The sequence below is a fragment of the Geotrypetes seraphini genome, chromosome 6 (genome assembly GCF_902459505.1).
Source record: "Geotrypetes seraphini chromosome 6, aGeoSer1.1, whole genome shotgun sequence".
Lineage (NCBI taxonomy): Eukaryota > Metazoa > Chordata > Amphibia > Gymnophiona > Dermophiidae > Geotrypetes > Geotrypetes seraphini.
Window position 1 is genome coordinate 222,776,430 of NC_047089.1, and position 26,537 is coordinate 222,802,966.

The 26,537-nt window shown below is 44.4% G+C and overlaps 1 protein-coding gene across 11 annotated transcripts in view; it reads right to left on the minus strand.

Moving 5' to 3' along the window:
- Positions 1-1,404: 1,404 nt before the first annotated feature.
- ANK1 (ankyrin 1) overlaps positions 1,405-26,537 on the minus strand; it is a 355,025-nt gene continuing 329,892 nt past the window's right edge. For 9 of the 11 annotated variants that reach the window (XM_033948942.1, XM_033948947.1, XM_033948950.1 and 6 more), the window contains 4 exons: positions 13,765-13,848; positions 9,970-10,137; positions 9,319-9,444; positions 1,405-3,927 (listed from right to left, as the gene is read on the minus strand). In XM_033948942.1, the coding sequence (XP_033804833.1) occupies positions 9,346-9,444; positions 9,970-10,137; positions 13,765-13,848 (351 nt within the window). In that variant the 3' untranslated portion in view covers positions 1,405-3,927; positions 9,319-9,345. Of the gene's footprint in view, positions 3,928-9,318; positions 9,445-9,969; positions 10,138-13,764; positions 13,849-19,026; positions 19,574-26,537 lie in introns of those variants that run through there. The other 2 variants (XM_033948951.1, XM_033948944.1) reach the window with 2 other exon arrangements.

Consider the following 26,537-nt stretch of genomic DNA (forward strand, 5'->3'; position numbering starts at 1 on the left):
CCAGGTGAGCGGAAAGGGGGAGGGTGGGGAGCTCCTTCTGGCCCTGGCTCTGTTCTCGTGAAGTGGCAAAAAAGTTTGCATTTCTCCAGCACACAAAATGACTTGTAACTGTAATTGTACAGACATCCAGCTGCAGCTCCATGTAATACAGCTCAGCCTCCAACTTAGAAAGAAATGTCCAATATTCAGAAGATTTAGCTATGGCTTCCAATTCAGCATCTGTAGGGCAATCAAAGCCAAGTACTGCTCTATATAAATATCAGAGAACATAACAACGAGAACCAATACAGAAGAACCTGCAAGAAACCCCCTACAACACAGCAAACATTTCTGCTTGTTACCTCCTGTCTCTAGTTCTGTGATTCTACAGGGTTGCTCTGAGATGTTTTCAACATTCTTAAGTATATTTTCTTAACTGATAGGTTCTATGATATTTGGTTGTTTTCACTGTACCAGAAATGTACATATTAAATGTGGCCCCTCTCTAAGGTCATAACAGTCTCTTAACAGTGCACAGACATACATACATGGACTTTACATTTCTGGAGCATCTAGAGTGGCTGTAAACTCACTCCTGGGCATAACCCTGTTTGTCTTCTGACGGTCAGGGTCATACATTTGATATTCTTGTCTTCCTGCAGTACAACCAAAGTGGTTCACATATTATATATAGGTACATTTTCTCTGGCCCTAGTGGACTCACAATCTAAGTTTTTGTATCTGTGCCTGGGGTCACAAGGAGTCAAAGGGGGAATCAATCTAGTTGTAAAATCTCTATTTCTAGCTGCATTTTGTCATGCAACAGTACCTGGCTTTTCATTTCCACAATATTAACTATATAGGCATCCAATTAATAAAGTAATTGTCAACATTTTGTGATCAAATGGAACATACGCATAGAATGACATTTTCTGTTTCTGGACAAGATAATAAATAAATCCAGGGTACAAAGATCCAGAATGTGGCAATGAGTCGAATAATAGCAGGGGCTGGTCAGAAAGCAAGAATTATTTTGTTCTGGATTAATTTCTGAAATAAACTACCTGAGTCAGTTCACCCCTTGTTCAAAAGTAGGCTGAAAACCCACCTTTTTGAGACAGCCTTCAACTCATAACCCTACTCATCTCTGCTCACCTCCCTAGCCAGCAGCTTAACCATCCCCTCTAACCTGTAACCCCTATCCTGGCATCCTGTTTGTCTGTCTTGATTTTAGATCAGTGGCTCCCAAACCTGTCCTGGGGGACCCCCAGCCAGTCAGGTTTTCAAGATATCCCTAATGAATATGCATGAGAGAGATTTGCATACCTGTCACTTCCATTATATGCAAATCTCTCTCATGCATATTCATTAGGGATATCTTGAAAACCTGACTGGCTGGGGGTCCCCCAGGACAGGTTTAGGAACCACTGGTTTAGATTGTAAGCTTATTCAAGCAGGGACTGTAGCGCTCTAGAAATAATTAATAGTAGTGGTATGGAAGCAGCAGATCTTGATGTTTAATGCCTCGAGACAAAATTGGCAGTGCTAGAAAGTTATGCAAAGAACAGATCTGTTTGCAGTAGTTTGGAACTTTCAGATTTAAAGAGGCTGGTGGTGACAGGAATGATGGGCAGAGATGCCAACATTTCAAAATGACTGAGTATGTCAAACACAATACAGGTCTCCCTCCATATTTGTGGGTTCAGCACTTGCGACTTTATTTGTGGTTTTAATCTGACTCCGCCCCAAGTGACATCATCCTGGGGCGGTGAGAGAACAGTTCAGCCTGGCCAGGCAAATGCCAGCATCAGAGAAGTGTGTGACTGAGTTTTGCTGCATGCAAATATAAAGGGAAGGTTTATTATTCGTGAATTCACAGTATTTGCGAGGGCTATACCCCCAAACCCTGTGACTATGAAAGCAAAAAGTTATTCGCAATTTTTGGGTATTCGTGGGCCGGTTTTGTCCCTAACTCCCATGAATATGGAGGGAGAATTGTATAAAGCCAACTCCTATGATGATGGGCAGAAGTAGTAGGGGATCAAAGGACGTGCACCTAAATTGGAGAGGCTCCACAAGGATGGGCTGTCTTATTTTTGGGGAGCTCAAGAAGCAATAATCAAAGTGCAGGGATGCAAATTCCATGAGTACTTTTTAGCCACAGAATCTGCAAAAAAAAAAAAAAAAAAATCAAAGCAGGTAGTTTGATTACTGTCCTAGTGAAAAGTACCTGGTTGTTCTGAGGGTACCTCTTCACACATTCTAAAACTCCAAAACTGTGCCTTTGTAGAACCTCCACCCCAACCTAACCCTGAGCACAGGAATGAGTTGAGCAATGCCTGTGCCATCCCCCTAATAGAAAACTGCCCTCCCCTTGGCACAGTGCTGGATATTTTGTGCATTTTTTTGTAGAAAGAGAAAGCAATACTTTATGTGAAACTTCTGGTGACAGAGAAGCAATTCTAGGACAAGCAGGATGAGTCAGCCACATATGGGTCATTACCCCGACAGCTCCCATTGGCCGGATAAGCTCGCCAATAGCTCAGAGAGATTTTTTTCCGCTCTTAGCTTGTGAGTTTCTGGGACCCCTCTGGGAGTGCCCAGGCAGATCCCCTCACCTCCTTCCTTCCCCCTCCTTCCTCAGTCTATAGTTTCCACCTTCCCAATGGTCGATTTTCACAAAGCTCTCCACTAATGCAGGTTAAACTAGACCAACACAGGTAATGGAGACTGATCTATTCTGTTAGTTTGGCTGCTGCTAGAGAGAACATGAGTGACATGTCAAAGAAGTTGGGGAACCCATGGGCAATGCAGGGCCATGCGTTTGTGGGGGGTCTCATTTGCATGAGGCAGTAGGAGCTGAAAAGCAGGACCACATGTGACAATTGCTTATTGATAGGGCTGGCCTGATAAGAGCTGGGAGGTAAAGGTGGTCACAGAGAGTTAAACCTGCTTTGTTTTCATGCCTCCAGAGCAAGCATTAATTACATGAAAGGTAAGCACCTATTGGCTCAGTGAGCTGCAGAAGAGATGTCATTCACCCTCAGCATTCTCTGGCATTTCAGAAAAATGATTAACACGAAAGAGCCACATGGCAGTCACGAAGGCAGCGCCCTTCCCCTCCTCCTGCAGAGGGATTGAGGATTTGTTATACGGTCCTATGGTGCTCCACTGGTTTGCATAGTAGTTGTTCATATAGACAAGGCCAATGACTGTACAGGTTACATTGCTAACATAGACAAGGAGGTAAGTGCTGATTTGATTACAAAAACTAAGTGTCTTTTGCTATTAAGACATGCTTAAACAAGCTGGGTAACCTCTGAGAGATAGAAAGGGTCATTGCTTCCAAGAGTAGACCTACCACCTTTCCCTTGCATGGCATAATGCTGGAAGGTCAAGCTGTGCATGTTTCACCTATGTCTTGAGACATACTTTCTCCAAACTGACCCTTAAATATAGGGGTCAAGCTTGGACCCCAATAACTGCCAACATTGTGGCATGCTTGGACTAGGAAACTACAGGCCTGTTTCTTACATAAGTCATCCATTGCTTGATGCTCTTAGAAACAGGATTTTGGGTTAGATGGACTTTGGCTTGACCACGTTTGGCAATTCTTATACCCCCCCAGCCTCTGCCTGCACACTGCCGGTAGGAGGGGAGACTAGGGTGCCGCTCATATCCAGCACATGCCTCTGTCCCACAGTGCCACGTGAAAAGGTTTGAAGGTCCCGCACTTGTTCTGTCAGGTGGACGTTTCCAGAGTCGGAGAGATGTAGATCATGCGGCAGCAGTCGTTTCATCATGCGATAGGACTCTTATAGAAATCATGCCATTAGCCTATAGAAACCTGTACAGTCGGCCCTGCTTCCATCAGCTGTGTCTAATCCTTGGGTGCATCAATGTGGAAGGGACGCTCTGGACTTAGTGATGTGGAGTTGAGGTAAAATCCTAGAAAAAAAAAAAAAAAGAGATTCTTAGCAAAGAAGTTGGAAATTCTTCCTACTTTATAATTCATTGTCTGCAGATAGAAAATTAGGAGTAAACAGGAAAAGAGCTGCCCAAGATGGCTTACTTTGGATTTTTACCAATAATAAATATCCCTCTGTTCCTTGGGCCTGCTCTCCTCTCTTGCCGTGTTCGGATATAATTTTGTGGAAACTTTTAGATTTGGCTCCTGAAAGGGAATCACCTTGAAAATGGGCACAGTTGAGTCGTTACCTACCTTGTGGTGAATATGCGCCAGGAATACTTATTGGAGACACTTCATTATCCGGAGAACCGTTAAACAACTGAGGAGCCCCTGAGATAAGTACTTTGAAATCACTTTTTTGAAATGATGGATTGCAATTTTGTATTATATAGTTACATTTAGCACTTGCACTTTTTGGTGATTTTCACTATTTTTTATGCATATGATCTATACCCATGATGGTGCTAAGGTGGCGTGAGAAATTGCCCCTTTGTATATTGTTTAAGCCTGTGCACTTGGGCTTCTGAGGCCTATAGCTTTGACTATTGCATCGAGGTTACATCAAAAAAATAATTAAATTATTTAATGTTTAAATGGGCTTTTTGCTTATTTGATTAATCATTCTTGTGACCCACCATTTCTAGAAAAGGAATAGAGGGATATTTATTATTGGTATTATTCATTTACCCTTTGGGACATTTGCCATTGGTGTGAAATTTACTTTGGATTTTTTGGCATTCCTGGGGAAATGTATGACACCTTCCTGGACAAAAAAAAACAACTACTAGAAAGCTGTTCAAGGTATCCTAGCGGAACTGAAGCTCACTTTAAAAATTTAGGAAAAATTATTCTCTTGTTTGCTATGTTAAAATAAGATTTCAAAGAAACAAAAGAAACCTCTTTTCAGGCACGCTCAAATCTTGGGGTTGAGAGCAGTACCTTACAGGGTTTTTATTCCTATGAATTACAGGTGTGAATACAAAAGTACAAAATGTTTCAGGAAATTACATTTGTGGACAAAACCGTAGAAGCAAACCAGTGTGTAATATCTATTTACCTGTCAATTAAAGCTGTTCCTAAGTTTAAACAAAATGAAGGCAAGGAATTGTTTGATTTTGGCCACATGGAGATTTGTTAGTTTACATAATGAGCTTTCTGGAAAGGAAATTTGATAACTTCTTTTATTTCTCTCAGGGCCTCAAATTGTATATGAGCCTTTAGAGGGGTGCACTGGGAGTACAAGAAGCACAGGCCAAATTGTTAGGAAACAGCAGGAGAATGGAGATGAAAGAAAAGAGGGTAACCAGGAGCCAGATGAGTTTGTCAAAGTTAAGTACTGTCCCAGATTAGGGAGGCATAAGCTCAAGATTACATTTTGCTTTCATATTAATGGGGCGGGGGCATTTTCAATATGATGTCTAAATCTAATTTTGGATGTTTTGAGAAAATGTCCAAAAATCCAGTATAGAAAATGGCTATTTTCATACCAGAAGAACGTATAACTTTGTTTCAAAAATGTCTATTTGCTAGATATTTTGGTGCTTAGTGCGTCTTTTAGAATCATTTTTTGGGGAGAGAAAAAAACACCCCACAGAAAAATGCACCCAAACAAATCAAAGAGGATGTAGCAGGAGCCGGCATTCTTAGTAGACTAGCCACACATACATCCCAGCAGAGCAATGAGGCACCCTAGTGGGCACTGCAGTGAACTTCACATAAAAGGTCCCAGGTACACATCTCACTATAACCCCCTTGTATTGTATGGTGAACCCTCCAAAACCCACCCAAAGCTTACTGTACCCACCTGTAGCCCTTATGCCTGCAGGTGCCATCTTTATATAAGTACAGTAGGTTTTGGGTGGGCTTTGGAGGGCTCATATGTTTCACCAGAAGCGTACTAGACTCAATCAGGATACTGGTCTTTGACCTAAGGGCCCCCACGTGAGCGGAATGCTGGGCAAGATGGACCACTGGTCTGACCCAGCAGTAATTCTTATGTACTACGTAGACTGGGATATGGTCCTGGGTCTCCATCTCTATAGTCCTCTGCACTGACCACTAGGCTACTCCAGGAATCTGCTTGTTGCTCTAATAGGAATGGCCATAACATCAGAAGCATTCATACAGGCTGGTATGTACCATTTCATTCACATCTTTGTGTGGTAACCACTGGGCGAGTAAGGGCAGTTATGCCTTAATCCTGCTAATGGTCAGTTTGAGCAGCCTTTTGGTACTTATTCATTATTGAAACAGGTCTAGCCTCAAATATCCAATTTTTGTTGTGGACATTTTCTACAATGTGCCATTATTGCAGAAAAATGTCCAGATTATAAAACCCAGTGGGAGGGGCCTTAGGCTTGCCTATCAAGGCCTTAGGCACCTCCCAGTGCATCCCAGGCTGCACCAGGAAGACCTGCTATTTTGGAGAATTGGGCCTAACGCAGAAGGGATTGGGCATCCCTCCTACTCTCTTCATCCAAATAAGGATCAGGGGTGGGGGGGAGGGGATCGGGCTGCTCTGGCTTCCCCTACAGCTCAGCTGTTCAAGATTCCCCTACCAGCTGTGTTCATGTGTCAGAGTTGGTTTTCCAACGACTGGTGAGGTGGGATTATGGCAGACCTCTGTAAAACTCATTTGCATGAGAAGCCATTTGAGCACTGATTGCTGTTTGGAAATCAGACAAAAAAATCGGCCCATAGTGACCCACACGGTCTTAATGACAATTTTTAGTGCATCCGGCTCAGTGTCTTCTCCCAGGCAGAGCCTAATCGTGGATATTCATCAAAGCCTCAAAGCAGATGTCACACTGATCAACATAAATCATAGATATAAAGCACAGATAGCTGTGGGGTGTATCTTCCTCAGAAGTCAGAACTGTATATAAAGCATGAATTCAGCAAAGACAACTGAAAAAAATGGATCTTCATCAGGATTCCATGCAGCAATCTCACATATAAAGCATGAATACAGCACTGACAGCTGAAGAATAGATCTTCAGGAGAACTCCACGCAGTGATCACATATATAAAGCCTGACTATGGCATGGACAATGGGCTCAGTTGTGCTTTTGAACCTTATAATCAGGAGTATCCATTGGATATGTGGCATTTATTTCAATAAAGTAGAAAAAATTAATAAAATGAATTAAGAGAAAGGAAACTTGGACCAGACCTGCAAGAGAAAATCTTTTCTACTCATCTTCAAGCAGCAGCTCTAGCACCTTCTCTGTTTTGCGGTCTTTCTGTGTCATACTACACAGTCTGTTGCTTTTTCAGTGTCTGTTATAAGCCCCAGAGGGGAAGACCTTCCTTTGACACTTTCTCATAAAACTTTCTCCTGGTAGAAGATGAAACAGTAACCAAAAATAATCTCTTTTGCTCTTAGAACGTCTCCTCATGCTTGCCCATGTTACTTTCCCTTACCTTAGGAAATTACAAGTTCATAAATGGCCAATCACTGTAACCTGTATTCTGATTTTAATCTAACACACCCCGAGGAATTTGAAAGCAGCAACACCTCCCTCAGGCCTGGGAGGGAGAATGGCTGGGACTGAAGCAGAAAAGAAAGAGCTCGGCTCTGAAAGCTGCCGATTCCTGCCCCTGTACAAAAGTCCCCTTGTACAAATGAGAGATCTGAGGTTCCAGCATGCTTAGCAGCTCAGAACAGGCTAAGCCAAAGCCCCAATCTATATACCGTATTTGCCGGCGTATAAGACGACTTTTTAGTACCTTAAAATCATCCCCAAAGTCGGGGGTCGTCTTATACGCCGGGTACAGTTTACATGCCCTTACTTGCAGGGCTGGATGTACTCAGTCGCGCGGCTCTTCTTCTCCCTACCTTCTCTGCTTGCAGCACAGAGCCGAACGGAAGTCTTCCCGACGTCAGCGCTGACGTCGGAGGGGAGGGAGGGCTTAAACAAAGCTTAAACAAAGCCCTCCCTCCCTCCGACTTCAGCGCTGACGTCGGGAAGACTTCCGTTCGGCTCTGTGCTGCAGACATGGCAGGTAAGGAGAAGGAGAGTAGCCTCGCGGTTCGAGGGGCGGCCGCCCCGCCCCGGTTGCAGCACAGCCGGCCAGGTTCCCTTACTTTTGTGGCACTTCCCCGACCGACTGATAACAGCCCGGGTCCGACAATCCTCCCTGCCCTGTAGCCGCGAATCTAAATTACCTTCTTACAGCTGCTGTAAGAAGGTATTTAGATTCGCGGTTAAGGGCAGGGAGGTTTGTCGGACCGGGGCTGTTGTCGGTCGGTCGGGGAAGTGCCACAAAAGTAAGGGAACCTGGCCGGCTGTGCTGCACCCGGGGCGGTAGAGAAGGTGTGCGGAAGAAGGGGTCGTCTTATACGGCGAGTATAACACAAAACTCTATTTTTTAACTGAAAGTTGGGGGGTCGTCTTATACGCCCAGTCGTCCTATACGCCGGCAAATACGGTATATAAAATCGGAGGTATGTATGTGTGTGTGTATGTGTGTATGTTCCGCGATCACGCAAAAACGGCTTGACCGATTTGAACGAAACTTGGTATGCAGATCCCTCACTACCTGGGATGATATGTTCTGGGGGTCTCGCGGCCCACCTGCACACGTGGGCGGAGCTACAAACATAAAATCATATTTCACCCATTCATGTCAATGGAAAAAATGTAAAAAGCTGTGGGATCTCCAGTTATTTTACTTAGCAACCTTGACCCACCAAAACTTTGCAATGGCACAAGGCTTTGTGTAAAGAGGTTACTGTCCAATGTAATTGAAGCGACTATCTTAACCGGAAAGGGACAAGGTGAAACCGTATTTATCCCGCGGATACCACTTATTCCAATAGATCTTCCTTTTCAGTTTAAGAGATTGCAAATTCCAGTGAGACTTGCATTCTCTATCACAATCAACAAATCACAAGGACAGACTATTACATACTGTGGAGTGGATTTAAGATCCCCCTGTTTTTCCCATGGACAACTCTATGTTGCTTGCTCAAGGGTGAGTTCACCCAAGAATGTATATGTTCTTGCTCCTGGAGGTGAAACTAAAAATGTTGTTTATAATCAAGTTTTGTGTTAGTAATATTTCACATTATTATTTGAATATTGTACTTTTTATAAAGCTGTAAAAAAATAATTTATTTCACCACTATAAAGTATCTTTTTTTGAATCCATTTACAGTGTTATTGCTATAATTAAATACCCGTGCAACGCCGGGGCATCAGCTAGTATACTATATATAGCACCAAAGCAAAGAAAATCCCAGCTTCCAAGTAACATGAGCAAGGGTGGACATGTTCCAGGCTAGTCCCCTGCCTCATTCCTCTCTCCATCATGTAATGGCACAAACATTTCAACAAATGGTTTAATAACAAGAAATGCCAAGTTACCTCGCAGGAGGCCTTTTTGGGAGAGGGTCACTGTTTGGCCCTTTTCAGGCTGGCTCTTTTCACTATCTGAGCCCCCTTTCTTCCGTCCATGAGCTCCGACTTCAGGGGCCACACAGTCTCGTCCGCCTACAGGCAAAGCCCCAGAGACAGGAGGGCAGCACACAAACAAACACGAGGGACAAGAAGAATTGGAGTGGAGAATCAGAGGCTGCTACAGCAGATGCTGAAAAGCCGGGATAGAGGGAAGTGATAAGTCCTCCCTTCTACTAATGAAAAATGAGATCACAGCACAGTGCCTTAATCCACAGTGAGACCAGAAACATCAACAGTTTTGCCTAGGGAAGAAACATTCTTATAGACTGAGGAACACAAATTGCCCTTCAGTCCCTGCCGCCTGAACCAGGCCGCCAAACACTTCATGACCCAGTTTTTATATAGAAAGGCAGTCTCATTAAGACTCTTACTGAATACTGTGTCTGCCACATAGGATATCTGTGTGTTGGCGCTGTCTCACTGTGCACCTATGACCGTGGCTAATTTACTGAATGCTATGTGTTGTGGCTGTCTCTATCTACACAGGTGCTGGCTTGCTATTTACCTATGTCCTTGTCTCATTGCATATTTATGAGCCATAGTTGTTTCGCCACAAACCTGCATGACTGGGCTGTCTCGTTGCAGGATGGCGTATTTCATATAATGATCAGCCTCTTCCTCCAGCTCAACAGGCTCTTGTAAGGATCCTTCAATGATCACCTCTTCATGCTCCTGGGACTCATTGCTGTCAGAAGGGCCAATCCTGCGCACCACCTTTCGAATGATCTGAAAGGAAAGAGTCCTTGCATGAGAACAGTTTTATGTCCTGTCTGCTTGGCACATACACAGCCTTTGTGTTTGAGAAGACTAATGTGTAAGGTGGAAAAGATGATCCATTTGTTTACTTGTGACCTACTTTAGAGAATTCCAGCAGTGAAACTGGGTCTGTGACACAGCTAGCTTTACAGTCAGTCTGGATCACTGCTGATGAGGCAAAAAGCATCATATGAAAACTTTGCTTAAAATTTAAACTGTGGGGGGGCCACAGAGGTGTTATCCTTGAGCATGGTGGATTACAATTTCATCAGCCCTGTTTTAAAATATAAGCACCAGAGAAAATTTGTTTTCACTCTAGCAAGATGGAAGAAAAGTACTGGAAAAAAACAACAACATTAACTTGGGTTAAAGGTAGAGGTATCCTTTTGAATGAGGGGATGGATTTCTAGCAGAAGGTGCCAGCTGTATATGTTCTTGACACCCCCAATATTGAGCAAATGTCTTTACTTTGTGTAAGGAGGGGTAATTTGTGATGGTTTAGCACCTCCAATCATCCCAAAAGGTCGGTTCCTATGATTTCCAGGATTTGTTTTCCCTGCTCATAGGGGTTTTCTACTCATGAGCAAGATGGGATGAAAGGATTATGCTTCTGAATTAGGGAAAGAATTTCACTCAGCCTGACAATGCTGTGTTTCAGTCTGGCCCAGCTATTGTGGGGTCAGCCCAGACCCCTTAGCTGCAATGTGAGTGAAAAAAAATCTGTGTAGGGCCTGTGAGCCCTCATGTGCTGATTGGCCCTGCAGTGTACCACACTTTGCACAGTTTTTCTTGACGGCAGGAAACCTGTCCAGAAGATAGGGCAGCGCCTTGCAGTAGAGAATGACACAGACAAAGTTTGTCCCTGCCAGCTCTGACCTCATCCCCGCCAGTTCTGTCTCTGCCCCATCCCCGTGAACTCAGTCTAATCCTATCTGCACAAGCTTCAAACAGTTATGATTTTATATTTAAATCATTTTATTAAAGTATAAAAAGAAACAATATTCTGTACAACTGTTATTTTATAAACCACAAATACAGAACAAGGATCAACAAAACCTGTCCCCCTCCACTATTAGAAAAACTGAACTACAGAATGCTACATAAAAAATTCATTCTAACAGAATACCTCGGCCACACATACAGAACATAAATGCCAAATACATAATAGCTGACCAAAAATATAAACATAAATTAAACCAATATCCTTACACCTTCCATGCAGTACAACGTCAAGGAAAGATCCATTTCCCCCTACACTATGCAAAATATAAAGATCACACATGCCAGCGATGGTGTTAGGGGAGTGTAACTAGGGCAACTGCCCTCTGGCCAGAAAGAGCCCTAAGCCTGCTGGAAGCTGAAGGTGGCATGGCCTGGTAGTGGGCTTTGGGTCCCCTCCCAAATTTTTGCTCATGTCTAACACTAGCACTGGCAGCATAAACATTTCAATTCTGACATATTCTAATCACAAAATAGAAAATAAAATTATTTTTTTCTAACTTTTGTTGTCTGGTCATTTTATTTTTTAAGTCATGTTGGTCCCAAGCTCTGGTTCTGTTTCCTTCTGTCTTCTCTTAATTCACTTGCCAAAGTCTCCTGCTCATTTGACATTTCTTCTTTCTCTATGCTCACCATTCATCTTTGTGTACCTATCTTTCCCTCCTCTTGTCCCCTTTACTTCCCTGTCTAGCATCTCCCCACATTTAACTTCACAACTCTATGTCCCTAACCCCTCCCTCTGCATCCCTATGTCCCCCCCTCTCCCCCCCACCAAGTTCAGCATCTCCCTTCTGTGTTCCTATTATCCTCCATATCTAACACCTTCCCTCTTTGTCCATTTACCCCCTCCCAAGTCTGGCATTTCCCCTCTTGTCCATGTACCATCCACATACAGCATCTCCTTTTGTGTCCCTGTCCCTATTCTGTCCATGCCCATTATTTCTCCACTGTTTCTGTATATCTCCCTATGTGTCTCTCTTCCTTTCCTCCCTCCGCTGTATTTTCAGTATTTTACTCCTGCTTCTTCATCCGCTTAGTAATGCATCTCTCTTTCCCTTACCTTCAGCCCCCCTCCCGCAGGTCCAGCACCTCTATATCTTCCCTCCAGCAGCCCCTCTACCAGCAGGTGCAGCACCTCTCGCCCTTCTCTCAAGCTCCACCCCTCCCAACTCCAGCATGCTTCTCCCTTTCCTTCATCTCCAGCACGCTTTCCCTTCCCTCCAGCTCTAGCACCACTCCCCCTTTGCTACAATTCCAGCTCCCCCCATAGGGCCAGCACATCTCTCCCTTCTGTACAACTCCAGCCCCCTTCTTGCAGGTTCTGCAGCTTTCTCCTTTCCCTTCAGCACCAGCTCCCCCTCCTGTGCATTTCCCTCCAGTCCCATCCCATCTCTGCTTTGCATTGTCTTCTCTTCTTCTCTCCCCCCACATCTCACAGGTCCAGCATATCTGACCTCCAGCCGCCCCCCTTTGCAATGTCTGATGGCTTCAGCTCCCCTGGTGTTCAGCACCTCCAGCCCCCACCCCCACACCCCGGTTTCCAGTGCCTGCTTCCTACATCCAGCACTGGACTGATCTGCCCTCTCCCTGCCGTGAGTCTTCTTCCCTCTCTTCTCTACATACCTTCTGGAGCCAGCCGATCCCATACAGGCCAACTTGCAGCCTTTCCTCTTCTGGGTCCCTCCATGTGACACAGCTTCCTATCTTTGCAAAAACAGGAAATCGATTCATACAGATGGGACTCAGCAGAGGAAGGCTACAAGCAGGCCTCTGTGGAATCAGCTGGTTCCGGAAGGTGTGCACCGGCAGGAGGGAGGGAAGAAAGAAGACTTGGGGAGCAGTAAGCATGGGGTTTCCCCCCCGCGGGGTAGTAAAAAGCTTTGCTTCCCCATCCAAGGTAAAAATACCTGTTTTCTTTACTGCGGCTACCCACAGTTACTCTTCCCCATGCCATTCTCTACATTGCAGGTCTAGTCAAAGCATGAAGGCTTGCAAATCCTGCACACATTTTTATTATCAGAGTTGCTGATGCAGTAGAACCATGGCTGGCAAGTCTCCAGAACCAGCAGCCAGGGATTAGGAGGTGAGAGGAAATCGCCTAGAGAGAGGAGAATGTGGAAGAAGCCCTCTTTTTCTAATGAACTCCTGAAGGACTCTTCCCCTCCCTTCTCACTGCCTATGAATGGCAAGAATTAAATCCCGCCCTGGGTCATGAAATCTATTATCAGATGGGTCAGGGCAAGGTACCAGAATCCTTCAAAGAATCTAGCTGAAAATTACTGATGTGAAATAGAGCTGGAAGAGATTAAGTTCTGTTCTTGTGTGACACTGAAGAAGGATTCTCCAGGAATATAATACCTTGATCGTCATATTCCTTTCTACAATCTGCCCAAGGAAGTTGAGGAAATGAGGGTGAGAGATTGTTCTTCTGCTTAAAGAATGATGCTATTCTCAAGCCCAGATGACATCTTGGTACTCAGGGGAAAGACAGTGAAAACTAAAGTACGGTATGTTCCTGAAATATACAGTTAACAACAAATAATGACTCTTTTTAGCTGGGATATTGTCTCTTTCATGTAAAAGATCTGTTTCAGTTACCTTTTTAGTCACAATATTGCCTTGTTCATCTGTAAATTGCTCCTCGGTTATCTGTTCCTTGGGAATGTCCTGAATCTCATTCCCCTGGGAGGAAAACAAATAAAAACTAGTGTCAGGACTAAAACATATAGAACACTAATGCTTCCTCCTATGCAGATGGTTACAACACGAAGACAAGTAAAAAAATCCATGTTAAGAGGAAAGGTGCAACCCTATAACAAGAAGAAAAGCTCCATTCATCATTAGCTGCCAAAAGAGTCAAGGAGGACCAAATATATCAGTCATTTTGTTATGACCAGAACCTAATAATGCAATACAGAAGCATAAGAATTGCCATACTGGATAAGACTAAAGGTTTGTTCAGCCCAGTATCCTGTATTTAACAGGGGTGAAAACTCAGCTGCAATTTTTCAAATAATAATATTCAAATGAGAATTTGGAGGAAAAAAGCCTCAGAACCCCATCAGGGAGTAGCTTCTCCACACAACTGAAAAGGGCAATTACTTCACAGGCAAAAAACTCCTCCAAATTTGTAGTAACAACAAAGTATAATGTTACAGAAGGTGCATATATAATGCCAATTAACCTGCAGTGCACAATCCTGGGCTGCATCATCTGTAACATTATACTTAGTTGTTACTACAAAATTGGAGGGTTTTTTTGCCTATGAAATAATTGCCCTTTTCAGTTGGGTGGAGAGGTTATTCCCCGACAGGGTTCTGAGGCTTTTTTCCTCCAAGATCTCATTTGAATATTATATTTGAAAAATTGCAACTGAGTTTTTCACTCAAATTTCACAATTGTGTTCAGCTTCTTATTTAATGTATTGATATACCGCTGTTAGCTAAGGGTTTGTTGTTTTTTGTAAGAAGTGGCTTTTCCTGCATCTACTTTAATAATGTTGTATGGAATTTATCTCCCGGAACTTGTCCAAACCTTTTTTTAAATCTAGTTGAGAACCAGAGCTTAGAGCCAACGCCATCCCCTTAGCACCTCCCCCCCCAGTAATATAAGTGCTATTTCACTGGTGGTGCAAGCACTTGGGGAATTTTGCACCAAAAACAGGGTTACCATATTTTTATGGAAAAAAAAAAGACACGTGGCCTTGCCCCCAGTCCTGCCCCCACACAACTTCATCTACTCTTCTTCCTGGAACTCGAGGCCACATATGGAGGGTCTCTGAGCATGCACAGATGTGATGCGATGACATCGTATACATGTGTGCATGTGTGTGATGTCATAGCGTAACATCTGCACATGTTCAGAGGCCCTCCAGATATGGCCCCGAGCTCTGGCAGAGGTGGGGCTGTCCATAACCTGGACAAAGTGCTAGATTTTTTAAATGCATAAAGACACCCGAATGGTCCTCTAAAAAGAAGAAATATCCAGGTAAATCCAGACATCTGGTAACATTAAAAGTTTGCAAACTTTTTGAATATTTTGGGCTCAATAGTTGAAAATTTTGCAAAATTCTGAATAATTTATTTGTATGGTACATTTTATGTTTAAATCTTTTTATTAAACAGGTAGAACCATAATACAGACCAAAATGCAATAAAGATTTTACAATAGAAACTATGTACCATGGAGGACTGAATTCTTATATCCTCCTCAGCAACTGCCAAACACCAAAATCCCCCCTTCCCTGTTCCCCCAAGATGCTATCCCCTAACCCCCTCAGTTCCCCCTCCCTTTTGTGCGGAACCCCCCCATCATAAGAACTGAATCCTTCCCTGTCTTTTTCTTCTTCAGGTTTGACCTTCCTAGTTCTCTCTCTTAGCTTGAACCTCTTCCCCCACCCCTAGGTTCATTCCCAGCTTTCTCTGCTCCACCTCCCAGTTTTTTCCTGCTGCCCTATCCCCTCTCTGTTCACCTGTTCTTTGCCCTCTAGTAACTCTGCCTTTCAAAGTTCTTTCTCTCCATCTCAGCATTCAGTGCCCATGCCCCCACTAATTCCTTTTCCCTATCTGCCAGCAAGATCCCCAGATTTGTCTGTCTCCAAGGTCTCCCCCCCAATGACATACCCCACCTCTCCTTAATTCCTGCTCCTCCTCCATATACATCCCTCATTTTCCCCACTCCTCACACTTCTCCTTTTTTCTCCCTCCTTTCATACCCTCACATCTCTTTTCAGTAACCCCACAGCATACATTCCCTGCAGCCTTCTCCATCCTCCCCATACTTCCAGCTTTCTGCTACCCTTGCTTGGTGGCATACACACTCCTCTCTTGCCAGCCCCTACTCCACAGCACACTGCTGCCCTTGGCTTTATCCAGCCCCCCCCCCCCCAATGTAATGGTACATACTTTCTCTAGTCACTCATCAATGGCACACACCCCTTTAGCTTTCTCCATTGATCATATGAGGAGGAGGAGGAGGTGCCAGGCTGCATATTTTGCCTGTGCCTCTTCTGCCATCCCAGGCCTGAATCTTCCTTTGAACCACACAGGTTCAAAGGAAGCCACACAGGTACAGCCACACAGTTGGTAGAACAGTTGGGGGTCAAAGTGACAGAGGAGGAAGACAGCCCGATGTGCAGCTGTGCACTTCTTTCTCTTGATCGCTGCAGGAAGGGACTGGGAGGGAGACGTGGAAGCTGAACCACCAGGCCATTCCCCTTTTGCAGCTGCCTGCACATAATTCTGCATAGTAAAGCAGAAGTACAGTTGTGCAGAATTCCCCCAGGAATAGAACAATCACACAGAGATTTTGGTCTCAAAAGAAAACAGACAAACTTTTCTCTTACACTCACAGATTGCCTTCCCTGTTCTCTGCCTCCTTTCTAATACTCTGTCTCATGCCTCCTCTCTTACAGTCTGATTGCTCTGCCTGTTCTCTGCCTCTCTTTCCTGTACCTCCTCCCTGCTCTGTCTGTTCCGTGCTTTCTCTCTTATTCTGTTTGTTTTGCCTGTTCTCTGTCCAGTGGAGCTTCTTTTACACTTAGTTTGCTCTTCCTAATGTCTCTTACACTGCCTACTTTACTTGTCTCGTGCCTTTTCTCTTATGCTCTGCCTGTCTTACATTCTATGTGTGCTCTCTGCCTGCCCTGCGTCTCCTCTCTTACACTCTCTGTTTGCTCTGCCTGCCCCGTCCCATGGATTCTCTGTTCATAGGAGCCAGATCTGTGGGTACTTGAGCACCCCCAATATTGTACAAATTCTTTGACTGTGTCCAGGGAGAGGTAATTTCCACTGAGTTTAGCACCCCCAATCATTTTGAAAAGTTGGCTCTTCTGTTTTACTCTCTCTTTGCTCTGCCTGTCCCATTTCTCCTCTTTTACATTCTGTGTATACACTTCTCCCTCCGTATTCGCTGTGATAGGGGATTAACAGAACCGCAAATACAGAAAAACCGCATATAACTTTTTCAAATGTTATTTGCTGTTTTCTATTAAAAACCATCGTGAATATGGTGAAACCGCGAATAACATGGTGGGAGACCTGGCCTGTTTCAAGTTTCTTTATTTTTGATATACCGTCTATAAAAATACATGTCTAGACAGTGTACACTATAAAAAATTATAAGAGGCAATTAAAATAAGCAAATAAAAACAGTAATTTATCAAATATTAAAAATACTGGACAAGTTCAGATTAACATGCATGAATCGGAAGGAAAGTAAGGGGGAGAGAGGTTATTAAAAATACATCGAAGTAAAATTAATAAAAAAGGATGGTAAATGAGGGGTGGTAAAAACATTAGGAAGGGAATCACTGCAGAAGAAGTATTAGATGTTTCAAAGCTGCATATAAATCAGGGAGTTAAAAGGCGGAGCATCTTTAAAGAGGAAGGTTTTAAGTTTGGTTTTAAATTTTCCGAGTGAGTTCTCTAATCGAATGTCTAGGGGAAGGGCATTCCACAAAGAGGGGGCGGTAACTGAGAAGATGGATTTACGAGTAGTGTTGTGAAACAATTCCCGTATTGACGGTATAGAGAGTAAATTTTGATTATTTGATCGGAGGACCCTTGATGATGAGTAGGGAATCAAAAGTTTATCTATGAATGCCGGTTGGTTAGAGTTTTTTGTTTTAAAAGTGAGGAGGAGTATTTTATAGGCAAGACGATAAGAAACAGGTAGCCAATGTGCTTTACGGAGGAGAGGAGTGACATGGTGACATGAAGGAGAGGCAAAACACGTTGAAGAAAGTGCCGGGAATCGGCGATTTTTCTCTCTAAACATTTGGAACCAGCAATTTCTCTATGCAAGCTCATGTAATTTGGGGGGGAGGAGCCAGCAAGCTAAAAACCGTGAATAATCGAAACCGCGAATGCTGAAACTGCGAATACGGAGGGAGAAGTGTATAGGGTGACCAGATTTTACTATTGTAAAATCTGGACCCATGGCCCCCCCCTGTCCCGTCCAAGTCACGTCCCATTCCCTCAACCTGTTCTCATGCACGGGGCCACTTCGGGAGGGCATCCGTGCATGTGCAGGTGTGATGCAATGATATCACATGCATGCCACATCACCGTGTTGCATCCACGCCTGTGTAGATGCCCTCCCGACGCGGTACCGAACTGGAAGCTTTTCGAAACCTTGACAAAGTGCCGGGTTTTGAAAAGCCATCCGGACATGTCCTCTAAAAAGAGGAAGTGTCCCGGTAAATCCGGACGGCTGGTAACCATATGTGTATGCTCTCCGTCTATCCTGTGCTCCCTCTCTCACTGTTTGCTCTGCCTATTCTGTTCCTCCTTACAGTCTGTGTACGCTCTTGTGCCTCTTGCATTCTCTGATTGCACTTCTTCTTCCTAAACTGATAAAGGGAATGGAAAATCTCCCATATACCGACAGATTGAAGCAGTTGGGACTTTTCTCACTGGAAAAGCGGAGACTTAGAGGAGACATGATAGAAACCTTCAAGATCCTGAAGGGCATAGAAAAAGTAGACAGGGGCAGATTTTTCAAATTAAGGGGCGCCACAAGTACAAGGGGGCACTCGGAGAAATTGAAAGGGGACAGGTTTAGAACAAACGCTAGGAAATTCTTTTTCACTCAGAGGGTGGTGGATGCATGGAACGCGCTTCCAGAGGCTGTTGTAGACAAGAAAACATTAAATGGTTTCAAAGAAGGTTTGGATAGATTCCTAGAAGAAAAAGGGATTGGGGGGTATAGATAGGTATAGACCATTGCTCAGGCAATGGGCCTGATGGGCCGCCGCGGGAGCGGACCGCTGAGCAGGATGGACCTATGGTCTGCCTCAGCAGAGGCAACTTCTTATGTTCTTATGTACATATGCTCCAGGCCGTCACCTTCCTCTCTTACCTTAACTATTACTCGTCGTCGCACCACCCTGGTGGTAACTGTGTCCTCATCGTCTGTGACCCCTTCATTTTCCCCCAGTTCTTTGTCCAGTTCCTGATGGATGTGTTTGAGAAGAAAGCGGACCGAACCCTTCAAAATTTGTAACACGTTCTGGCAGCTGACCAGGAAGAAGCCTAACAAAACCAGGCTGATCAACAGCTCTGTCACAAACCCCAACATTTCCCTGGACCTTGCTCTGTTTTCAAAGAGAAAGCAATGCAGAGCTCCTTGCTTCTGGTGGGCCGTGATTCTGCTTGCCACACCTTGTGTGCACCAGATTATGCACTTTCCTCCATGCCTGGTATCTCTTTGTCTGTGTGGTTGAGGCTTCTTGCAACTCCTTCACCTTGCTGTATCCTGCATAGCCTCTTGCAGGTCTGAGCTCTCTTTGTGTCTGCTCTGCAAACTGCTATAATTGTAGCTTCTGCATTCCTGCCGGCTGCAACCACTGATACAGAATGCAGAGCTTGCACTGTGAGCTCAAAATAAATACCAGAGCCATCTGTCCTTTAAAAGTGATATCTTTCCCAAACTACAAGGGACAGCAAAGGAGCTCCAACAGCACTTAAAAATTTCAGCTCTGCTAAGCTTTCCAAAAGAAGATGTCTTTAGTTTTATAAACTGAGATTTTAATTTGTTTCCTGTGCTGTATTATTGAATGCCTCTCCTGTCGGTCTTTCTGTGCTATGTTGCTGCATGTCTCTCCTATGCTGATTTCCGGGAGAACTGAATGAACCATCAGCTTTGGCAGTGAAGAACAATTTTGCTTAAAACATCTAGGTCAGAAAAAAAGACTTTTAAAATGAAAGGCTTGCTGAATAATGCAGCCTATTGTCAAATACATGTATGAACGTTAGAGAGTATATGAGTAACGTGACCATTTATTTTTTTCATCAAAACGGGACATCTATTAATATACAGCCCCGCCCCCAATCCTGCCCTAGCCCCGCCCCAAATTTCTTCCATTCATTTTTCATGTACACACAATATCTTATTAATTCATAATGGTAAACATAATTTTTTTTAAAAAAGCACACTGTACGCAGAGAAAATGTTAATTATCATTTACGAGTTTTGGTTTTTTTCAAAGATGTCAAGGCAGATGACTTTAAAATATGCAATGTCACCTCAGTAACTATAGAAAAATAGACAAATATAGTGCAAAATATAGACAGCAGATATAAATTCTCAAAACAGACACATTTTGATCACTAAATTTTTCCTACCTTTGTTGTCTGGTGATTTCATGAGTCTCTCTCTGGTTGCACTTCCTTCTGACTGCATCCAATCTTCCATTCTTTCTTAACCAACATTTCTTTAACAATCCAGCCCCATCCCATTTGGGTCCAGATCTCTCTCTCTTTTCCCTCTGTTACCCTCCCCAGATCCAGTATCAGTTCTCATTTGTACCTTTGTTCCAGGTCTCCCTCTCTCTCCCTCCTCTTTTATGATCTTAAATCTCCCTGTTCTTCCCCAGGGTCCCCTCTGTCTGAACCTCCCATAGTCCTGCATCTGCCTCCTGTCTTTCCCCTGTGGTCCAGGCCTTTCTCTCTCTAGTCTTTCTAATCTGCTTACAACCTCCCTCTTTTCTCTGCCTCTTTCTTGCCTTCCTTCCTCCCTCCCTCCCTCCCAGCAGATTTTAGCCTATCTCTCTCCTCCTTTTGTCCCCTCAGATCTGGTATCTGTCTCCTTCCTCTTTTCCTCCTCCCAGGTCTGGTATCTTCCCCTCTGCTCAGGCATCTCTTTCTCTCCGCCCCCTTCCTCCTGTTCTTCCTTCTTAATTTATTTTCTGCTTCTTTCTAAATTATTTCTTACTATTCAGTCCTCAATTTTCCTCTTTCATTGTGTCTACCTATAGATTGCCACCTCTTTCCCTCACCCCTTCCAGTATCTAACTCTATCCTCTTCCCTCAATCCAGCATATGCCCTTTTTTTTCTCCTCCCCACTTCCTTCCAGAGTTTGTTCCCCCTCTCCCCCACTTCCATTCAGTTTGCCCCCTCTTCCCCCACTTCCATTCAGTGTCTGTCCCTCCTATTGCCCATACTTCCATTCAGTGTCTGTCCCCCTCTCTCTACACCTTCCATCTACTGTTCACCCTCTGTCTTGCCCCTTCCATTCTCTGCCCTCTCCATCCAGTGTACGCCCTCTCTCTCTCTTCCATATGGTATCTTCCTTCTTTCTATGCTCCTTCCATAAACTGTCTCCTTTGTACATGATTCATTTCAGCTTCACTCCCTCTCAATTTTTCTGTCCTCCTATGCTCTGGAATCTCTCTCTTCTCCTTTCCTTCCTTCCTTCCCACTCCACCCCATGGTCTGACATCTCTATCTCCTTCCCTTCCCTCCCCCATGCTCTGGCATCTATCTCCCTCCATGCTCTGGCACCTCCTCTCCTTCTGGTCTGGCATTTGTTTCCCGTCTCTCCCCCCATGCCCTGGCATATTCCTCCTCTCCTTCCAACTCCCCCTCCCCTTCCATTATCTGACATCTCCTCTCCTTTTCTCTCTCTCCCTCCTTCCTTCCTTTCCCATGGTCTGGCATCTGACTCCTCCCCCCCATGCCCTGGCATCTCTCTCCCCCTCCATGCCCTGGAATCTCCTTTCCTTTCCCTCCCTGCCATGGACTTAGCATCTCTCATTCCTCTTCCTTTTCCCTCTTTCTGTGTCAGCATGCCCCCTATCTACCTATTACTCCAATATCCAGAACCTCCTTTTTCTTCTTACTGCATCCACCCCGTATCCAGAATCTCCCACCTGTATTCCTACTCATTTCATGTCTATTTTTTTTCTTCACCAAACAACCTCCATGTCCAGCATCTTCCCGTGTTTTTTTTCCTTCCTTATCCTTCTAAAACATTGGCTTGTCCGCCCTGCACCCCCTTCCCTGATAGGTCCCTTCTACACCTCCCGAGTCACCGCTGCTGCATCCCCCACTTCAGTCCGCAATGCATTATCTTCTCCCCGAACATGGACCTGCAGTTGTTTACCCTGCAGAGCCTTGAAACGCTCCTTCCTAAGCAGAGCTTCGCCTGCAACCGGCCGACGCTGTCTGCAATCTTCCCACAATGCACCGCTCCCGCCAGGCCCTGCACAAACTACCACCGAGCCCTGCGGCTGCTGCACTAAGGACCTGTCCTAGGGGACAGTGGAGAGGGCAGAATGCATCGATTCGTGCCTGAGTGCTGTCCCTATCCCATTAATGAAAGGGAAAGTCCGGAAGAAGCACTGCCCTGCCTGTCCCATTGGCCCCACACACAGCTTCGGGACGCCATCTCTGAAAACGGTTTCCTGAAGCTGTGCATGGGGACAACGGGACAGGGGAACTAAAAAAGGGACAGTCCCATTCAAAATGGGATGTATGGTCACCTTATATATGAGGGGTCACTGAAAAGTTCTCTATCTAACCCAAGAAGAGATTGATGTGGAGCCATGAAACTTACAAGTTATTCTACATTTTTCTTGACATTTTTCATTTCAATGATATGAAATGAAAAGTGTCATGAAAAGTGTGGAATAACTTGTAAGTTTCATGGCTCCACATCATTCTCTTCTTGGTTGGGCTGAGAACTTTTCAGCGGCCCCTTGTATGTGTACTGGTTGCAATATACAGCAGGAAAAACCATATTACAAAACGTGCATGCAAAACAGAGAGTGGCGTCGTCATGCAGGATTAACCTGTGTATGTTCTAGCAATTAACCTTCATATTCTATAAATTTGTATACACCAGTTTTATACTTACTCCCAAATTCTGTATATTTTTATTTATTTATCAAATTTATATTCTTCCAGATTCAAAGTTCTTGGTGGATCACAATAAAATATATGGTGCCTTAAGTTCTGCATGCAAATCAGTGTGCACAGCCAATTTGCACATACAACTTAATGGATTAATTGACCTAACTGGCAATTAACACTTCGTAATTGACACTATAATGTATGTGCACAACTTGGAAAACATGATTCTATAAAAAGTATGCACCAGTTCCAGTGCATGAATTTGAAAAGAGGGCGTGGCCAGGGGAGGGTCACGGACAGATCGTGGGTGTTCCTAAAAGTTAGACACAATGTTATAGGATAGATGCAAGCATAAGTTAGGAGCAGAGATTTAGGCCTGGTTTTCCTTGGCCTGTGCTTCAAAGTGATGTGATGTACAGGCACTCAGCATGATTCTATAAAATGTACATGCACCTTGTAGAAGCACGCTAAGTACTGTTCCAATCGGCGCTGGTTCTTTTGGCGCTACAGAATCAGGCCCCTAGGCCCTGATTTTATAAAAGGTGCCTAACTTAATTTTTTTTTTAAATTGGCACTGATAATTGAAAGAGCCATTAAAAACCAATTAAAAATGATTTAAAACAATTAGCCGGTAGGCGCCTACAACTCTGATGTAGGCATCTACAGTGAGGCATCTACTAGCAAGTAGATGTAGTTAAAGGTGGATTTGGGCACCGGTGTAGTGAAGGTAGGAGGTGCCCAGGGCAGTGGCACCCTCTTCACCGCCCTCCCGCTCCTTCCCTGCCCCCCTTCCCTTCCCCTGTACCTGTTTAGCTTCCCCAGTGCGAGCAGCATCTCCAACTTGCTGCCCGCACTGGCATCGGCTCTCCCTCTGATGTAATTTCCTAGTCATGGGACCCAGACGTAACTTCAGAGGGGAACGCCGAAGCTGACGTGAGCAGCAGGTTGGAGCTGTCTCTCGCACTAGAGGTGGGGTGGGGGGAAGTGAAGGCACACACAAGGCAGGGGAGGAGTGGAAAGGAGTGTGGGGGGGGAGGAGAGGAGGAGAGGTGCTGGCTAGAGAATGACACGGTGACAAAATTCATCACCGTTCTCGTCCCCACGGATAACCGCGGGAAATAATCCCATGTCATTTTCTAGCGTCTATTTCAACCTCGGTCCTTCTACACCAGCATTCTTCAAAGCAAAGCTTGAGGGTCAGTGGTTGTGGCCATTCATACTCTGATTCTTATGTGAGCCAAGGATAATGAAGCCATTGTGACATCACTGATGTGATTGGCTCTTAGGCATTGATGGAATGAGGCATTATGACATCACAATATCTGCTCTGGATACCATAGACTGTCATTCTGTAGTGTCTGTTTCAACCTCAGTCCTTCTACACCAGCATTCTTCAAAGCAAAGCTTGCGGGTCAGTGGTTGTGGCCATTGATACTCTGATTCTTCCCTTTCTCCTTAAACAATGACATGAAGATGGTTTCCCGCGGTTATCCGCAGGGACAGGAACGGTGATGAATTTTGTCACCGTGTCATTCTCTAGTGCTGGCGTCCCCACCAAGAAGGCACCTGGGCGGTCTACCCCCCCCCTTACTACACCACTGGATTTGGAGCAGAGTTTGGGCGTGGATTAAGGTAGGTGCCTACCTTAGGCGTCAGTATTTTAAACCAAAATATCCCTGGCTTAGAATACTGGCGCTGAAGTTATTCACACTTACTGACACCTAATTCAATTTAGGTGCAATTTTACAAACGGCACCTAGCTTTGATTGACATGCGGTAAGTGCTGTTTTTCCAGGTGTCTACTGAGATAGGCGTCATTTATAGAATCTGGCCTTTTTTTTTTTTTTTTCAGATTTGCATAATTAACAGAAATAATCATCAGCATAACAAGGTACCTAGGAAAATACTAAAACAGTCTGCCCACAAACTTAATAGCAATCAGATCACATGATGTTATGCAAGAATTATTAAATAAAGAAAATACAATCCAATACAAGAGAGCCTTCTGCCCCAGAATCCCTCCTCCAAGCTGGTTTATCAGTGCACGTGTGAGATTACACTACGACATTAACATCTGCTCGTGCATCAAGAAAACTTTTGAGCTGTTTAGGATCATAGAAATGAAATTGTTTCCCTTCATATAAAATGCAACAGACACATGGAAATCAGAACAAAAAATTTGGTGATAATGCATATGGAGAAGGCTTCACCTAAGGCAAGACAGTTGTTAGGTTGCATCCGCAGGAGTTTCGTCAGCCGGAAGCTTGAAGTCATATTGCCATTATACAGAACCATGGTAAGACCTCATTTGGAATACTGTGTGCAATTCTGGAGGCCACACTACCGAAAAGATGTGCTGAGAGTAGAGTCGGTGCAACGGATGGCCACCAGGATGGTCTCGGGGCTGAAGGATCTATCGTACGAGGAAAGGCTGAAAAATTTGCGGCTGTACTCACTCGAAGAATGTAGGGAGAGAGGAGACATGATCAAGACGTTTAAGTATATTACCGGCCGTATCGAGATGGAAGAAGAGATTCTCTTTCTCAAAGGACCCTCAGCCACAAGAGGGCATCCGCTCAAACTCAGGGGCGGGAAATTTCATGGCGACACCAGGAAATATTTCTTCACCGAGAGAGTGGTTGATCCTTGGAACGAGCTCCCGGTGCAGGTGATCGAGCAAATGGGATGCCCATGTGGGATCCCTTAGACGGTTAAGCCAAGGGAACCTGTCACCAGGAGTGGGATCCCTAGGATAGCAGACTTGGGGGTGGGTCAGTAGAGTGGGCAGACATCTTCGGTTTCTATGTTTCTATGTACTCTCGAACACAACACCAAGAAGGCCTTAAGCCAGGGGTGTCCAATGTCGGTCCTCGAGGGCCGCAGTCCAGTCGGGTTTTCAGGATTTCCCCAATGAATATGCATTGAAAGCAGTGCCTGCACATAGATCTCATGCATATTCATTGGGGAAATCCTGAAAACCCGACTGGATTGCGGCCCTCGAGGACCGACATTGGACACCCCTGCCTTAAGCCTAATCTGAGCGTCTCTTGCAAGATCAGGAAAAATCCTTATCTTTGATCCCAAATAGTTCACTTCCAAATATCTAAAGGAAAGTTTTAAAACTGAATTTCGGTCCTATTCAAAGGCCAAAGAAACCACTAACATTCTTTGCGTTATCACTTCCAAAGAAGATTCAAGAAAAGTTATCAGGCCCTTATCACCACCATTAACTTCAGGGCTTTCAGAAACTTTCTGCGGACTTTTAAAACCTAGCAAATAAACAGCTTTGGTTATCGGGGGTAATGAATTGGTGGGCATTTGTAAAGTTTCAATAAGAAATTTTTTTAACATATCCACAGTAGATACCAAAGGAGACCTCGGAAAATTTTAAACTTTCAAGTTATATCGCCTAATTTGGTTTTTAAGGTATTCCAGGCATCTAGATGTGTAGTTCCTATCCTTGATTGCAATCGCCTCAACCACTTCAAAATTCTATACCTTTTCTTTAAGATTTGCCAAATCAGAAGAACATTGATCTGAAACTTGTGCCTGGAGGAGAACCGCTTCTGGAATAATTTTCAAATCTCCACTATTTTTTTCACATTGTTTAATAACGAGTGATGCATTTCAGTGATGGCCTCCCACAGTGTTTCCAATGTCACTATGGCTGGTTTCCCCATTTCCCTCTGTTGGATGTCAAGAATCGGTCAGTCTTTAATGCTCAATAATTTACTCAC